Source organism: Dreissena polymorpha, chromosome 3, assembly GCF_020536995.1.
Source record: "Dreissena polymorpha isolate Duluth1 chromosome 3, UMN_Dpol_1.0, whole genome shotgun sequence".
NCBI lineage: Eukaryota > Metazoa > Mollusca > Bivalvia > Myida > Dreissenidae > Dreissena > Dreissena polymorpha.
Window position 1 is genome coordinate 18941949 of NC_068357.1, and position 19328 is coordinate 18961276.

General features: G+C 38.6%; 1 protein-coding gene across 1 annotated transcript; it reads left to right on the top strand.

Annotated features, from left to right (window-relative positions):
* The first annotated feature begins 689 nt into the window (after window positions 1–689).
* On the top strand, window positions 690–17294 carry LOC127874006 (uncharacterized). The gene is made up of 10 exons (XM_052418114.1): window positions 690–788; window positions 2150–2362; window positions 3448–3675; window positions 4237–4291; window positions 5253–5455; window positions 6165–6272; window positions 13346–13555; window positions 14724–14819; window positions 15581–15671; window positions 16894–17294. The coding sequence occupies exons 1-10, from the start codon at window positions 747–749 to the stop codon at window positions 17070–17072; spliced, it is 1425 nt and encodes a 474-aa protein (XP_052274074.1). The 5' UTR covers window positions 690–746; the 3' UTR covers window positions 17073–17294.
* Window positions 17295–19328: the final 2034 nt, after the last annotated feature.

Sequence of the window (19328 nt, forward strand, 5' to 3'; positions counted from 1 at the left end):
AGGAGTCCCAAATTTCAGAGAATCTAAAAATTATTTGAGTCGAGTTCTGAGAAAACTGGGCATAATGCATGTGCGTAAAGTGTCATCTCTGATTAGCCTGTGCAGTCCGCACAGGCTAATCAGGGACGACACTTTCCGCCTAAATTGGTTTTTGCTAAGGAGAGACTTCATTTAAACGAAAAAATGTCATAAAAGTGGAAAGTGTCGCCCCTAATTAGCCTGTGCGAACTGCACAGGCTAATCTGGGACGACACTTTACGCACATGCATTATGCCCAGTTTTCTCAGAACAACGCTCATTTTATCAGGGGAGCTTAGACCTCAAAACCTTAAAATACACAAACATGGATACAGGTCCTTATAATGAGACTCGTAATTAATATAACCTTTTTGTACTTAATTCAGATATAATCGTATAACTTCTAGCATACAGTTACTTACAAGTCGTGTGTCGGATACGCACACCTATAAACGAAGCGCGTTTAAGGGCACAACTTCCAAGACTGTTGCCAAAAGATTGAACTAATATAACAAATACCCATTTTTACACATCAACACTAACGAGCTTTAAACAATTGAAATGGGCCGTGCGCCAGACTCATTACCCGTCGACGGGTGTGTTTAGAAATCAGAAGATAATATGTCGCTTAAAACAATTTGTTAGCTAAATACTAGTGTATTGATAAGAGATAGAGAAGTAATCAGTGAATAGTGATATAACTTTAAAGTGAATGGAATACAGGCGCTATGAAGGTTACGTTACTTGAGAAAAAACTCGCGGCAGTTGAGGTACGGTATTATTATTTGTTACTTGTACCGTTTCTACAGCTACTGCATTACTACGACAACAAAACACAATTTATCCTCGCTTTCGGAAAACATGGTTAAATGCATGTGCATAAAGTGTCGTTCCAGATTTCCCTGTGTATTATGCATAAGCTAATCAGGGGCGACACTTTACGCCTTGGATTTTTGTTAAGAAGATACTTCATTGAAAACAAAAATATAATAAACATGAGAAGTGTCGTCCCAGTTAAGCCTGTGCGGAATACATAGGCTAATCTGGGACGAGACTTGACGCACGAAATCCCGTTTTCCAAGAGCGATGCTCATGTTTATTTTTTTTTTAAATCATCACCAATTACACCACCGCCACCTCTACAATTACCTCTACTTATGCTGTGCTGCTGTTGCTGTTATTGCTTACTGTTCTGCTCTCACACCACCACCACCACATACAACAAAACGTCTACAATCGTCTGTCACAACGGATTACAATGTCAATGTTTTCCCACCGGGCTGAAATTTTGACTTTCCGAATGATCCCGTGTCCCGGTTTTGAAAGCCATTGGACGTAGTGTGTGTGTTTCGGAGTGTATAACTTTAATAGACTCACGAACGTTTTTCAATTATAGATGCAATTTTTTTCAGCTATTTTTACTGAAAGATACTCAATTTTGGTGTGATCTTGTGCTCTGTGGGAAACGACAACACCCGGGGAAAACCCTACCCGTCCGGTGTGGCGACCACTTATCAGCTTAAATGCGCTAGGAGCGGGGTTTGAACCCTGATCGACCAAGTGGGACGCGCGTGTACCAGTGCGCAATTGGACGAAATGTTAATCTCTGTAATACATGCACGGTACTTTATCGGGCAAATTGATTACCATTTGGAAGATATTGATGGTTCTCGGGTGGAGAATTAGACGCCTCTCACCTAAAACAATAAATGTTCATATCGTTCCAGAGACAGTTCATCGTTCCCCACTGATTGAAAATATTGATATGTTACTACATGTACTAAGACTAGTGAAGTTTTTCATCACCAACAACATAGCTACTACACTTGCTACTTCTGCTGCTATTAACAACTTGAGCCTCGGTCTGGGAACACTGGGCTTTATTCATGTGCATTAAGTGTCGTCCAAGATTGGCCTGTGCAGTCCGCACAGGTAAATCAGGGACGACCCTTTTGGCTTTTATGTAAATTTTCGTTTAAAGGAAGTCTAAACGAAAATCCAGTCCAGATGAAAAGTATCGCCCATGATTAGCCTGCGTTGACTGTACAGGCTAAATCGGAAGGATACCTTGCGCACATGCATTTAGCCCAGTTTTCCCAGAACGAGGCTCATTTATCTCTACGTGTCGCAGGCCGATGTTATCGTGAACAACACTACCCAGGGTCTGGAAATCTCGCCAAATCTTCAGGAGGCGGCCGGACCCGGACTTAGAGACGAGTGTTTACGGAGATACCCGAACGGGATCGGGTACGGCGAAATCGCCATCACTCGGGGCCACGGGCTTATGTGCGCCGAGGTGTTCCACATCGCACTGCCATCATATCTGCATCTTAACTCCTTACAGGTAAAGTTTTCAGGGGCGTAGCTGCTATAAGGCACAGCTGGCCCGGGCCTACACTTTTTTTAAACATGAACAAAAATTAAAACGCTTCAACTTCGAAAAACGCATTAAAATGTTGACCCTGAGGGGGTGAGGTGTTAGAAATCTGCATTTCATGTTGACATAATCCTCAGACAATGGATTCTGGTTGTGTTCAAAGGACATATTACCAATTCTCAACTCTACTTCTATCTATGTGCATAGATTCTAGCTCGCTTGTTTTCACGTGACTTGCTGTTACACGTTTACAAAGATATACATGGAGATCTACTTGTCTTCCTTTCGACACTACAGTAAGTTGTAATCGATTATCGTTGGATTTTTAAGCATTCCGATGATTATGACCGCGGAAATTTAAAATGGAGCACTTGCCCCGTGTCCCGATCCATTGACTGAATCCGGGTCGGTTCGGTCCCTTTGTGCCGAATAAAAACAAAATTTAAATCTCTGACATTGAAATATAACGGTAAGATATCAAAGAAAAACAGGCCAAAGTCATATATTTTCTTATCTTATTATTTGTCTAGATATGCTTAAATCTCACCACAGGCGTTAAAGAATTTAAAAATATTCCGGGGGAGGACACCCGGACCCCCATTTTTATGTATCATATCCGGGCCTACAGCTAAAAAAATGCTAGCTACGCCCCTGGTTTTAATACATTATATACAGCTTTAATCATGGTGGTATGATTGTCAAAATTCGAGATGTCGAATGAGTTTCGCGTAAAATTTTCTATCAAAAAAGTATGATTAATGTGAGTTTATCATTTTCATTTTCGTTACTACACAGCGAATACATACTTCAAATCATTTAATTAACTGATCCACAGCTCAAGGCTGCTAGACCCCAAACTTCAACGACTTCTATACACATAACCATATTATTATATGATGAGTTTAACGTTTGATATTGGAACCATGACTTGAACTGTTGTTAAGGTATATTGAATACATTGATAGCGGCATATCCACTGTTCGTATTAAATGAACAAGTATGACAAAACAAAAAGTAAGAAGGTTTTTACAAGTGTACTTTCATTTATCCAGGTGGTGTTTCGAACGCTTACAAAGTGCCTGAACGTGGCAAACCGACGGAAATGGACGTCGATCGCGTTCGCGTCTCAGGGACGGGGCCTACGCAACTACCCCCCTGACGTCATTGCGGACACGTTCTCGAATTGCGTCGCGTGCTTCAAAGCCGAGCGTCGCCCGCGCACAACACTGAAGGAGGTCTTCATCGTCGCCGGAAATGACGTAGATGGGGGCGGCGTTCAAGTACGTCTGTTTGTATTTTAGGCTGGAAGCATTGAAGAGCAAAAGTGTCGTAATCAGTTAGCAAGAAACTCCATGTGGGTTAAATAGGGTTTAAGTCTTGGCAATAATTTATTTGTTTGGCCCGTGTCGTACTTTGTGCTGTCAATAGAAGATGACGTCATAAGTTTAATTTCAAAATGGCTAACAAAAACATTATGGGGCACTAGAAGAGCTAAACCATGAAAATAATAGAATATCCTTTACAAGCCATGCTGAATACGTATCGAACTTTGAGATGTTATTACCAGGAGTACTTGTGTTGAATGCGTGAACATAAGCCCTTCATTATGGGGCCCGAAATGCCGCTGACTAAAAGGGCTTGTTTAACAAGGCAAGGCCCATGTCTGTAAGTTGCCTTTTTGGAGAAATGTTTTCTCAGAATTCTTCTCAATTATAAAGTCAGTATAAATAAGAAGTTTAAATTTGGGACCTAAGAACTGTTTTGATGTGATAACGATAGCGTTAAGAAATCATTCATACACGTTTAATTTGTTTGCAAAACAAAATATATAAATGTTTCAGAAATACTTGGCCAGATCAGGAACTGTCGTTACTTGGCCCGGACTTGGAATGCAGCGTAAGCAATTATTGACACCCATGACACAATGCCAAGCAGTAAAAACGTTCCGCTTACCATTCTATTATTACTCTTGCATGATGTATAACACATTTGCGTACATTAACATGTAAGTCTATTTTATAGATTTAAGCAAAACGTTTTAAAGAATATCAAACGTGTGTCATAATATACGAACTTCATTTAACAGTTGTTTCTAGCTGTATTACGGGATAGGTTTTTTAACATCTTTTTTATTTATAACTAACCGTATAACCGTAAACAACAGAGATGTTAACCCATTTATGCCTCGCGTCTAGAAAAAAAGGCCTTGGCAAACAGCGTAGACCCAGATGAGACACCACATGATGCGGCGTCTTATCTGGGTCTGCGCTGTTTGCTTAAAGGAATTTCTGTAAGAAATATTCTAAATATAGAAATAAATATACTAGACATCCCTAATTAAGGAAATTAATTGATCCAATTTAGAAACATGGGAGAGTCCCCTAGGCATAAATGGGATAAACCTCCAAAAAAATAATGTCGATAACGCCTTTTTTAATTAAAGTCTTCTTTATGGAATGAGAATCAGTTCAATATCAATACAAGTCAAACGCACAATTCAATATATTAAATCTAAAATTATTAGAAAGACAAAAAAAAACATCGAACGTTCCCAGCTTTGTGTTACGGGCTATTAAACAATCAAAACATATATGATCAATTTATTGTGCATATACACCAGAAAAAAATAACATATAGCGAGCGCTCCGCCTTTCTGTTTGTCAAAGGTTGCTAAGGATTTGAAGGAAAACAACGCTTCTGCAATCATTTAATATAATGAACCATTGAAATATTGCAATATAAGTGGTCAAATCATGGATTTATAATATAAAATACGCTACAGTCAACTAACATCGTTATTAACTAGATATCTTACGAACCCATCTATTGCGTGACAAACTATTGCCCGATACTGCAGGCTCGAAGACTAAACTACCTAAGGGCCACTCGAAGTTCTGCGGTCTCCAGTACGACTGCGAACATTCCTGCGCGGGGTTCAAGGGCGAGAGTTCGTGCCCTCCGTGCCTGCACCCGGAATGCCGGGAAGAGGGCCAGCAGACCCGGGATGACCCGTGCGCAATCTGTCTCAGCGACCCCTTGTCCGCCAGTCCTGTAATACAGGTATAACAGCTGTTTAATGTAGAAGCGGCGAATGTTTTCAACAAATATGGCGGATAAAGGCGTATAAACTTAGCGTATATCGGCGTGTAAACTATTGCGTATTAAGGTGTATTAACTATGGAGAATACAGGCGTCAAAAAACTAAAGCGTATATAGGCGTATAAACTATTTCGTATATATGCGTATAAACCATAGCATATTATAAAATATTGCGTCTATATCCGTATAAACTATTGTGATATAGGCGTATAAACTATTGCTTATATATGCGTATCGACAATGGTGAATATAGGCGTCAACACTGTAGCGTATAAAGGCATTTAAATTATGGCGTATATAGCCGTTTAAACTATGGCGTATATAGGCGTTTAAACTATGGCGTATATAGGCATTTTAACTATGGTGTAAAACAATCATTCGAATGCTTAAAACGAGATTTTATAAAACATGTGTACGTGTCCAGTTGCTTTACTTTTTCTCTGTCAAAATGCATGGATATAAAGTTTCGAAATTTTCACGATACACAATCGCAATAATACCTGTTTGTTAGCGAAGTATAAACACACAGTGACTAAGAACGTTTAGTGCTCTCTTTTTAAATATATAATTAACGACACTACCTTAGCAATTACGTTGAACAAATTCTTACGAAAGAACTAAATGTAGCTGTCACTATGGTTACTAAATGCATACTATATGACACTTGCAGATGAAATGCGGTCACATATTTCACCTGAAATGCACGAGAACATTGCTGAAGAAGAAATGGGTTGGTCCGAAGATCAACTTCAACTTCCTACGATGTCCTTTATGCCAGGTAGGCGCGCCCGAGTGTATTTGACATGTTATATTCTGAGCCGCGTTCTTAGAAAACCTGACTTAATGCATGTGCGTAAAGTGTCGTCCCAAACTAGCTTGTGCAGTCCCCTAATCAGGGATGAAACTAAGCGTCTAAACTGGAGTTTTGCTAAGAAGAGACTGCCTGCGCTTTATGTGTGTGGGTTAAGTGTCGTCACAGATTTTCGCTTAGAGAGACTTTATTTAAACAAAAAAATCCATAAAGCGAAAAGTGCTGTCCCTGATTAGCCTTTGCTGACTGTACATGCTAATCGGGGGCGACACATTACGCACATGCAATAAGTCCATTTTAACCCAAGTGCGGTTCAATTGTATGGGTGCTTTATAATGAAGCATCATAATAATTGTGAATGTTGCCTAGTGGGAACAATCTTTTTTTTAGATTAAACTTTTATAATATGTAACATACACCTCGCAGTTGTTCACAAAAAAAACGTTCCCCATTGGAAATTCATGCACGAACAATAACCTCTTCAGGCACATAAACATTGCAACTCGTTATGTAAACTTAACATTTTTTGCCTTTACTGTCACTTCTATAGCCCTTTAAATATACATTTTAATTGCCGCTACTTTCGACCGTATAGCGCGAACCGTTTGAACGCTAGCTTTTCGTGCGTCCGTCTTCGTCTGTGTACTTCCGGTTTACCAGCTGTCTTGTATCTGTTCACGGAAGTCGCGCATGCTCCACCGGGCCCTCGATGACCTCTTGACCCCGGTTATGAAGATTGAAGAGTACATGCAAAAGCACGCCATGATGCGACTACGACGGGAGGGCCTCCACCTGTCGAAGCACGTTCTGAGCACAGAGAGCCCGTTTTATCACAACCCGATAGGATTTGCGATGAAAAGATACGCGTTTTCTGAGTGCTTTAAGTGCAAAAAGGTAAGTTCATCGTTGTGAACGTAATTAACTTATTAATCATGAAGCTAAATAGATATGCAAGTCATTCATAGCGAAATTTACCATGTACGTACAGTTGATTATGGTTTGATATTATTCAAAGCTCTTGTATGCAAATATTAACTAGCTCCCTGTCTGGGGACGATATAACGTAATTTCACATCGAACAAAGAAACCGCCTCACATCGTAAAATATTCCTTTATAATGTGGTGTGTTTGTTTCTGTAGATATGAAATGTTCGTGTTCTTTTCTTCTCGGCATTCAGCCGTATTTCCTGGGGGCCGAGGGGGAGGCTTGCACTTTCGACCCCGTGAACAACCCATCCCCAGAGGAGCTGCTGTGTCCGCACTGCACCCTGGACAAGTACCAGGTATACGCCGCAAAACTGTCCGAAACCAACCCTACAATAAAAGGGTGTTATTTGAGCCTCGTTCTTCATTAACTGGGATTAATGCAAGCGCGTTAAGTGTCGTCCCAGCTTAGCCACTATCCGCTTTTACTGTAAATTTCGTTTAAAGAAAGTCTCTTCTTAAGGAAAATACAGCGTAGGCGGTTAGTGTCGTCCCTTATTAGCCTGTGCTGTCTGCAAATGCTAATCTCAGACGACACTTGCATGTTTTTATAAAACCAATGGGACCAATTTTAGGCAGGTTTTCCAGACGAGGCTCATTTTTATAATGTACCAATCGCCATTTGCAAATCTCTGAAACCTTATGTATACAATCATGTTTCTAGAATGACTTGGTCTTAACTCAATTCTGAACACGTTATGTTAAGGAGTTCTTAAACACACTTCATATGTATTCACTTTAACAGATTATTTTTTCTCTTCAATATAGTGGTGGGGAGACATTTTGCAAAGCCGCTGTATGTCAGCTGGTTGGTTAGTTAGTTGGTCCGTCCATAGTTCGTGTCCGATCGATAACTGTATCCTGCATACATGTGAATTTGAAATACTTTAGAACACCTGCATATGTTCAAAGATAAAATAATTATGAATAAAAGAACTTCTGTGTAAGGGAGACATATAATAAGCATCGATCTGTGAAATCGGGGTTCAATGCATGTGCGTAAAGTGTCAACCCTGATTAGTCTTTGAAGTCCATAAAGGCTAATCAGAGGCGGCACTTTCGGCCTTAATTGGATTTTCGCTGAGAAGAGACTTTCTTTATATGAAAATAAAATAAACGGAAAGTGTCGTTCCATACTTGCTTGTGCAGACGGCACATGCTAACTTGGACTCGACACTTTACGCACATGCATTAAGCCCTGTTTTCCTTGCACTTATAGAGGGAACGGCAGCTCTGTAGGTCGGAGGACACAATCAAGCGCACTACACGGAAGTGTCCACATTGTCAAGTCAGCATCGAGCGAAGCGGTAAGAGTTGAGTCGCGATATGGGAAATCAATGCTTTGTGCATGTGCTTAAAGTATTGACCCTGATTAGCATGTTCTTTTGTCGTCTCGTAAAGTATTGAAAACACGTGGATCGCTCATTTCAAGTTTAAAATTAGCGATGGAATATAACAGTCCTGTTGGCCAAATTAAAACGGTCAATGATTCGAGCCCCGTCAGGGATAAAAGAATTGTTTCTAAATTATAATCTTTGTTTTATAGCTCTCTACTTCTGATATTTAGATCTTCTCTTAAATACAAAATGTAAATCTCAAATGATAGTTTTATAACTCAAATCTTTTAAATGATATTCATTTTATTAAAGTAATTCTTACACATACTAGTAGTTTAGTAGTTGAAATACGATAAAATGATAACATAATTATTATCAATATTTATTCTCGTAACATAATTTAAAAAAATGATTATTAAATGAAAAATGTGCCGTCTGCAGGCGTATGCATGCATATGTACTGCACGCGCTGCAAGCGGAGCTTCCACTGGAGCGACGGCATTGCACATGACCGGCGCCCACTGGAGCTGACGCCCGGGCCCCGCCAGCTGTCCTTCCTGTCCACCACCAGCCGCGAGATGGATCTTCGCGTGCATCGTCAGCACACACTGCTTGGCCACCAGAAACCAAACCGGCCCCATGGCCTCGCGAAGTCCTTCACGAACTTGTAGACGCCTTTTTGGACAATATGTTTAATGCATAGAACCTCCTTCGTGTTTTTGCGAGCTTTTCATTAATGTTTGTCTGCTAGCAAATATTGGCTTTAGCAAGGTATGAATGATGCTTAAAAATATAGTTTGACACTTGTTGAAAAGCAAATTGAATATGGGCCGCGCGCTGGGAAACCGGGACTAATGCCTGTTCACAAAGTATCGTCCTAGATTAGCCAGTGAAGTTCTTAAAGGTTAATGTGGGACGGCACTTTCAGCCTAGATTGGATTTTTGTTTAGAACAGACTAAAAATAGACTTTCTTCGAACGAAAAATTCCATAAATGTGGAAATTGTCGTCCCTGATCTTTATGAATAAGCCCGGTTTTCCCAAAGCGCCACTCATATACAACCCATGTGAAAGACAAGAAAGGATTTGCGATGACAAGATTCGCGTTTTCTGAGTGCTTCAAGTGCAAAAAGGTAACTTGATCCATTGCGAACGCGATTTAGTTATTAATCAAGAAGCTAAAAAGATATGCATATCATTCATAATTACTCTTAGAATTCGAAAAATCAAAAATCTAACCGGCCATGAGGTCCGATACTTTTTAAATTTTACCGGACCTCACAAGATTTTACCGGACCTCGTTCTTCTTAAAAGCCACACAAATACTCAATCTCAACAAATATTCGATAAAAAAATATATATAAAAAGTTAACCCATACAAAATAAGTGTTTTCTTTAAAGCAATGGTCACAATTTCAACGCTAAATGTGGTCTGGTAACATGGTGTCCAAATGTCCGACGTCTTCGCATGGGTTGCTCATATGTATAATATTGGTTTAATCCGGATAAAATATTTGGATCTTTAATTTTTCTTCATTATTTTCTGCTTGGTGGAGATATGCTCGCTCTCTCAACGGATTTGTTCCAGATTTATCCTTTATATTGGCATTGGATAGAAACGAATCTCGCATAAATCATGCAGTTTCGTTGAGGTACAAACTATATGAATGTTGTGGATGTTGCAATTAGGAGGAAATGAATATGAGATGGATTACATCATTAACAAGAAGATCTTTTTGTATATTATGTATTGCATATTTGTTTTAATTTAATAGTATTGAGTTGTTTTCAGTTTGAATATGATTTTAGGTATATTTATTTTACGTAACTATAGTTTTTTCTTCAGAAATTTGCTTGTATATGAGCCTCGTCATGCGAAAACTGGTCTTATGCCATATGCAAACAGCGCTGCATCAGACCAGCCTGCGCACAAGCGCAGTTTGGCCAGGGGCTAAAATATTTGCTATACTGACACAAAAGGTTTATTGGTCCCAATAATGGCTCTAGACCAGACTGGGCGGTTGCGCAGGCTAGTCTGGAGCTCCGCTTGCTGCATGTGGCATAATACCCATTTTCGCACGAAGTAGACTAGACCTCTTCTGAATTGCATTTCATGTCAACATTTGTTGTTACATCTACAACATACTTTAACTTGTATATTGTGTTGACTTAAAACGGTATCCTTTGCTGTTGTTGTTCGACATTGGTGCTTGTTACGTTTTTTCTAGTCTTGTTGCTTTACAGCTTCCTGTTTACGAATGCATGCATGTCTTTTACATACAGATGTGTTTGCTAACCTTTTTTGCTGTTCTGAATTCAATGTATTGACACTTTGAAGCTAGCATTTTTACTCAATAAACCAATTTAACCGACTTAAATTGTTTTTCTTAGTGCTAAATCCAACTGAATACGAACGCATTCTTAAAGATAATAAACTGTATTTTATGTATCGTTTACTTGAATCTAATCTGTTTGAACGGTACTGTCCGACAGACACACATGTTTATATGTGTCGTGTTCTGAGAAAAATGGGCATAATGCATGTGCGTAAAGTGTCGTCTCAGATTAGCCTGTGCAGTCCTCACAGGCTAATCAGGGACGACACTTTCCGCCTAATTTGATTTTCGGTAATGAGGGACATACTTGAATCTAAAAATACCATAACAGCGGAAAGTGTCGTCCCTGATAAGCATGTGCGGAATGCACAGGCTAATCTGGGACGACACTTTACGCATATGCATAATGCCCAGTTTTCTCAGAACACGACTCAGATATATTTTTTCAGAATAACCGGAGTAACCCCTATGTTTTGTCCATATAATTGTCCTCCTGCTTCAACCTTGTCCTGTCTGAGTCAAGTGTTAAATGCTAGCATATTGTGAAATATATACCCTAACCCAAATATTTATGACCTAATGCTTTGTCTGCGTCAGAGAAATCTTTAAACTTTTAAACATCAAAATTTATTGCCGTCATTTAACAATATATATATTTATTTATTTTATGCTTTCCGGTGGTTTATAGAGAAATATCAGTGAATTAAAACTGATATTTCACTGTTTTAAACAGTGAAAATAACAGTGAAAAATATCGATATTTTTGACAGTTTTACCGTGAAATGACGTCATATTTTCGACGAAATGACGTCAAAAATCCCGCGAAATTATACAGTCTAACTCTTTTACAATGTAAATAAACGGTGAAAAAAAGCATAAATAAAAAGAAAATTTGTTGGATTCTATGGAATATAGATTTAGATCTATTTTACTCGTGATCATACAAATATATATATTTTCACTCGTGGCGGATATTATTTTCTATGAACACTCGTGAAATAAAATCGATATTCAATCGAATCCAACAAATATCCTCTAAATATCTAAACGTTTTAAAGATGCAGAGTACTGGACTGACTTTGGTATTTTTTTCAATTTATTTTAAGTTTGATAATGTATTCAAGGGGAAATATTAGCCTAAGCCTTAACAATGTATTCAGATTCCAATGACAATTTAATATAACTAAGATGGTTTTATCGTTTGTTTCCTCTCAGACGTGACCATTGAAATAGCAATATATATTTACGAGAATCGCGATTCCGTAGCGAAGAGTTATCAATTTGCTGTATGTTGTCTTCAATTTATAAACGTTATGTCAAATGCAAGGAAAGCTGAATTCATGGATTTTATATGTCGTTTTATGGTTTGTGACAAAGAGAAGTAACCGCTGCGAGGAGAATGATTGTTAGACGAATAGTTTCCCTTGTTTCAAGCAATCCCCTTCCATAGTCTCATATCAGATTTAACTATAAAAACAATGTCAATACAATTCTCCAAGACAAGTGACCCCAAACATGAGTATTTAGTTCATTTCTTTATGGAAGCGCAGTCTGATGACATTAATACTGAAGCCAAATTTGAAAAACAGGCGCTCGATGAGCACTTACCAAAGATACTGTAGTATATTACACTTCACGTTACCACGTTTTACGCATGCATGTAAGCAACCGTACAGTTAGAGCATAAGCCATAACGTTCAACGTTTAGATTTGACGATCGGGTAAAAAAAGGCCGAGATGAAGAAGATCTAACGAACCTGAGAAAACACGCGCTTACTCGCGAGGCCTATCCGTAAACATATAAACTATAAAGTCCAATAGTTATATTCGTGTTTCAACAGGCGATGGTGGAACACAACGAGCTCGCCCCGCTCATGGGGCCTTTCAGTTACTGTATATACAATAACTTCCAATAGTTAGTTTCATGTTTTGACAGGCGATTACCGTATACTAGTATACAATAATTTCCACTCGCTATTTTCATGTTTTAACATGCGATTACCGCATTTACAATAACTTCCAATAGTTATTTTCATGTTTTGACAGGCGATTACCATACATACAATAACTTCCAATCGTTATGTTCATGTTTAGAAAGGCGATTACCGTATATACAATAACTTCCAATAGTTATTTTCATGTTTTGACAGGCGATTACCATACATACAATAACTTCCAATCGCTATGTTCATGTTTTGACAGGCGATTACCGTTTATACCATAACTTCAAATAGTTATGTTCATGTTTTGACAAGCGGGAACACCACGTGCTCGACCACTGATGAGACGTAATTACCATAACATCATCAGTTACCGTATTTACTTTTAACTTAACCAGGTACCTCTTATTATAATTTTCAAAAGTTATTTTCATGTTTTGACAGGCGGCTCTAGAACACCATGCGCTCGCCCCGCTCATGAGGCCTATCAGTCAACTCGAGGTCGAGATCAGGGCGAAGGCGATGCTCAAGCTGAAGCGAGACGGGCTCCTGTTCGCAGAGGAAATCATGGACCGGGGAAGTCCGTACTTCAATGACAGGCCGCGCTTTGCCATGGACCGCTACGAGTTCGACATGTGCTGCGAATGCAAGAAGGTACACCGTATATGAGCCTCGCTCTCGGGAAACGGGGCGTAATGTATGTGCGTAACGTGTCGTGCCAAATTAGCCTGTGCACTCCGCAAAGGCTAATCAAATGGCACTTTCCGCCTTAACGACTTTTTGCCAAGAACATACTTGCTTTAAACGAAAAATACCATACAGGCGGAAAGTGTCGTCCCTGATTAGCCTGTGCCAACTGCACAGGCTAATATGGGGCGAAAATAAAATTATAATTTAAGTCTACATGTAGTTACCCAAAGGGTGGCTCAAAGCTACGTAATACCTTTGTATTTAAGTTTGTCATTCTGAGTATGTTTGCTTGATAGTTATCTTAATTAGCAGTTTAAAATGCGAGGAAGACTAACACAAATTTTTCTTGCGACTTATTTGCTATAGTACAAGTCTTCCGAATTTGACAATCATAGAAAGCAAAGGCGGACGCCAGACGGTATTCAGAAATACAATTTCTAATCGCATGCACATCTGTTTACTGCACGCTACAAAACCATAATAATTAAACGTCCGTTAAGGATATGTCCACATTGAGACTTACAAATTATGCATATTAATGATTTTTCATTGAGTAGTTTGCATATACATTTAACTCTTTCCATCAAAGTATATATATAAATTATTTGAGGCGTCCGTTCGTGTCCTTCGTTTCCCGTTCTCCTTATATGTTGTTTCTTTCTAGTCTTCGTCAACAGTTCAGCGTGTTGATTTTTATAGTGTGTAAGTCGATTCATCGAATTGTAACGTTATGGGTAAAACAATAGTTATATTAAGTCCATATCACTGACTTGCAAGTGAGTCCTTCTAGGGTTGTGTCCACAATCAGTGATAACAAATAGATAGGTGTAACGCTCTGGGAAAGCGGGGTTAAAGCGTCTGCGTAAAGTGCCGTTACATATAAGCCTCTGTGGTTCGCACAAGCTAATCAGGGACGACACTTCCCGCCTTAACTAGGTTTTTGCTAAAGAAAGACTTTCGTGAAACGAACAATTCCATAAAAGCGGAAAGTGTCTTAGCTGATAAGCCTGTGCGAACTACACAAGTTAATCTGGGACTACACTTTACACACACACATATATATACATATATATATATAAGGTCCCGTTTTCCCAGAGCGGGACTCATTTATGTGTTGTGTCTGACGTTCCAGCCATTTTACGTCGGCACTGCGTCAACCGAATGCGAGGAGACGAACACCGATCCCGGAACTGTGAAGTGCCAAAAATGTATCTCTGCGTCTGAAGAGGTGATACCTTGGCGCATTTAAAATAAAGAATTTTTAGTAGCTTGTAACATATTTCATAACCGTTTCACGCAGGACATATATCAATTCGACTCCTCTTCTTTCATCGTATTTAGCCTCGCCCTGGCAAAACGGGAATAATGCATGTGCGTAAAGTATTAGTCCAGATTAGCATGTTCAGGTTAATTGGGCACGACGCACATGTATTGGGCCCCCGTTTTTCCAGAGCGAGGCTCAATTTTTGATTGAAGAGGGTTCCTGAGTGGGGACAAATAAAACTTGTCCTTCATACGATGAACAGTAAAAGTTTATTTTATATCATCTATTAAAAACATGTTGTTGTTGTTTTTTTCAAATCATTCCGTATATTGTTAATTGCAAAATAAACATGAATGAGTACTTTAAAATTACAACAGCACATAAAAAAGCTAGAAATGTCACAAGAGTATCGCATATACTCCTATCTACTGACCTAGTCACACAACTCATTCATGCATTTAAAGAACTGGACAAACACAAACATAATGATTTCTATAAAAAATGCTTCACCTATACACAGGGTATGTACAAATTTATTATGATTTACCGAAACAAATATGAATGTATATAGCATTTCATGCCATACTTTTCGTTTGAAAATCAAGACTAAAATCGAAAACGGGTCTACCAATAGACATTTGGTGTTTTTGGAACTGAACTCTAACTTATTCTTATGTTTTGAAGCTTGTTTAAGTGGATTTATTTTAAATTCGAATTTCATCCAGAGGGCGAAATCAGAGATGAAAGCATCAAAAGACACCATTCGAAGAATTACCAAAAAGTGTCCGCAGTGTCAGGTCCGGATTGAAAAAGAAGGTATTCATGTGTCCCTCGTTCTGGGAAAACGGAGCTTAATTAAAGGAAGTCTCTTCTTTAAGTAAATCCAGTTGAGGCGGAAAGTGTCTTCACGTATTGGCCTGTTCTGACTGCACATGCTAATATGGAACGACATTTATCGCGCTTGCATTAAGCTCTGTTTTCCCAGACCGAGGCTTATATATTGTATTAAATTAGTATAAGAGAAACATTTTCTAGGTTTTCCCAGTGGTAGGTTACATTACACTTAATCATTTTGTATTCCTATTTCTAAAGAGTTCATTTTCTCTTCGTGTTTAAAAGCAATTAGTCGATCGCACACATGCTATTTGTGATTATTTCATGCATTTTATGTGTGTCTGCAACATTTTCGTGCATTTAATTTGGGGAATACGCTGAAAGATGAACGTTTTGGGTGAGTTTATTGAAGTACGGGGCTTTTGTCAAAATTTCACTTCCGAAACATTATTTTCCGAGGGTGCTTGCCTTTGGGCGAATTTAACTTTCTAAGAAGTTGTGAAACCATTTATTTTTGACTGCATTTATTGAAAGAGGACAGATTTATCTTTAAAGTGATACCGGTCTTGCAAAATTTGATATATATGCTTTTAAAATTGGTGGTTTTTTTAATGGGACCCTATGTAAAATATAATTAGTTAATTTTAACCTGGTATTTTCCGTTATCAATTGTTTTGCTACATTTATTGTACCCTATGGGTTGTTACATAGATCATAGACATACTCACAAATCCCCCCCCCCCCAAAAAAAAATGTAGTTCTATAGTGATTCAGAAAGAAATATGTGTACAAAAATGTCTTAATTACATTACTTCCGTCGTTTCAATACATATAATGCTTCAACGACGAACTTTGCAAGTTTAGAATAAACTTAAGTTTAAAAATACTGACAAGGGAAACCATTTTTAATTATGCTTTATGAACACATACCGTTCTTTATATGAGCCTTGCACTTTGAAAAGGGGAGTAAATGCACGTGCGTTAAGTGTCGTACCATTTTGGCCTCCGCAGTCCGCACAGGCTAACAGGGACGTAACTTACCGCTTTTATGGTATTTTTCGTATAAAGGAAGACTCTTCATGTTTAGGTTAAATGTGCGGACTGAAAAGGCTAATCTGGGACGACACTTTTCGCACACGTATTTAACCCCGTTTTTTCAGTGCGCGACTCATATTGATTCTAAATGATTCCCCTTGTACTGCAGGTGGTTGCGACTTTATATTCTGTCCAAATTGTCGAAAGACGTTTATGTGGAACAAGAAGTACCGGCTTCCCCGACACCGACGAACAAAATCTAGATCTAAGATCGGAGAGTCTGACATCCCGCCTGCGCTTTCGGCGGAACCCGTTTCGCTTGTAGCCGGCGTACATGAACAAGTGTGAATCTTCGTTTCGATTGGTTTATTTCTACAATATGTAAATTCTCACAACATGTGAATAAAATAAGCAAATGCTAGCTTGGATATCATAATACAACAATTTAACAAAGTCTCGTCATTTACATGAAATAACAGTAAATTTCGACGTTCAGGAAAGTTGAAAACATCAACAAGCAGGCATATGTGTCTTTTTCTGAGAAAACTGGGCTTAATGCTTGTGCGTAAAGTGTCGTCCCAGATTAACCTGTGCAGTCCGCACAGGCTAATCAGGGACGACACTTTCCGCTTTTATGGTATTTTTAGTTTGAAGGAAGTCCCTTCTTACCGAAAATCAAGTTTAAGAGGAAAGTGTCGTCCCTGATTAGCCTGTGCGGACTGCACAGGTTAATCTGGGACGGCACTTTACGCACATGCACTATGCCAAGTTTTGTCAGAACAAGACACATATATTGACTAAACTTTGTTACGTTTAATGAGTTTTTTACCAAATTAATGATTAACTATATGTTTTCTTGTAAGTATTTGTAATTTATTGTAACTCGGTGCACCGAGCACTGTGATTGCATATGAAGTCTCCGTCAATACTAGTGTGGACGTCTTTTTGAATAAACAAATGACTAAGACCAAAGAAAACATTTCTCAGAGTTTGCATATATGGATGTGATTCAAATGCTGCTTATCTCACCCACAAATTGTTTAAAGGAATAATTGCGTGTTGTTTTCGTTGTAATCGGCAAGTTGGGCTCAGCCACGCAGCATTTATATAATATTACAATTTCAATACTATACTCTGTTAGATCTATATACATACCGACTTTATGCCACTAATACATAGAGGATATTTGTTGGATTTGGTGGAATATCGATATCATTCACGAGTGATTACAGAAAATGATATTTTCCAAGAACGAAATTTTTTTGTTTGGATCACGAGTGAATTAAATCGGTATTTCATCAAATCCAACAAATTTCTGTTTATTTTATGCTTACAACTGATTATTTTTGTATTTTTGCCATTCCGGACGATATAATTTCCCGTGAGGCGCCCCGAAATGTTTTTAGATGTTTTTTCAAGGGAAGCTTATAAAAAATCCGTATGTTTTCATTAACATTCAATGCAGAGTAGTTTCCCTTGGTAACATTTTTGGGGTCACGATGGGGAAAGCAACGATATCTAAAATTAGTTCCGGTAAAACAATGAAAATTATCGATTAATTTCACTGTAACAGTGAAATGTCAGTTTTATGCACTGATATTTCTCTATAAACCACCGGAAAGCATAAAATAAGACTGAATTCAACATTCATGTAGCCGGACTTTTATTTTACAAACGCATTGCCGGCTTCAGCCATTATCGTCATTCCGCGAAAAGCATTCGTTGCTTTTAATTAAAGTTCTCGAATGTTTTGGTTTTAAAGAACAAGACGAATAAAGGTTGGTAATATTTGACAAGTAGCTTAAAGCTCGAGGCTGCGCCTCTCTTGCGATACGATTTGACACAACCAGCTCGACTGGTATAGTTCCCAGAACACAAACCTAGACTAACTAGCATATGGACCTTGAGCTGAAACATAAGCTGCCCACCCCCCTCCTCCCACCACCAAATCCCAATATTTCGATGAAATTACAATAACAGACCTAAACATTCGTTTGCCAATCGACTGTACACTGACATGAGTTTTGCTTCGGTCCATGTCATATTTGAAGGCTAATGTTTAGCAGATGGCACTTGTAGACCTGCCGGAGCTATAGCTTCTGTATGCATTTTAGGATTTCAAAATACCTTAATAAAAATACTAACCTAAAAACAGACGGTGTATAACACATAATAACCCGATATGCCGTACTCCAATGTCAAATGTCGAAAGATTACATGTTCAAATATGGATTGTTGGAGCAATTTTTACCTTGTCATTTAAAAGATTTCAAAATAACTTATCACAAATGTAATCCTATTTCAGACTATGTGTTACACACAAAAACCAGATAACTATTTTAAAAGTTTAGATTGTTTTCAAGATCAAATGTTGAAACAAAGCATTTAAAGTGTGCTTTGTGTACTAAATTTGTTTTTCTTACAGGAATTCCTTTAAGCAAACAGCGCAGACCCTGATGAGACGCCGCATCATGCGGCGTCTCATCTGGGTCTACGCTGTTTGCCAAGGCTTTTTTTAGGCGCTAGGCATAAATGGGTTAACAAAGGACCGCGTGGTGTAATAAAATTTCTCTCCTGCTGGTATGCAGCTGGATGTCCAGTTGT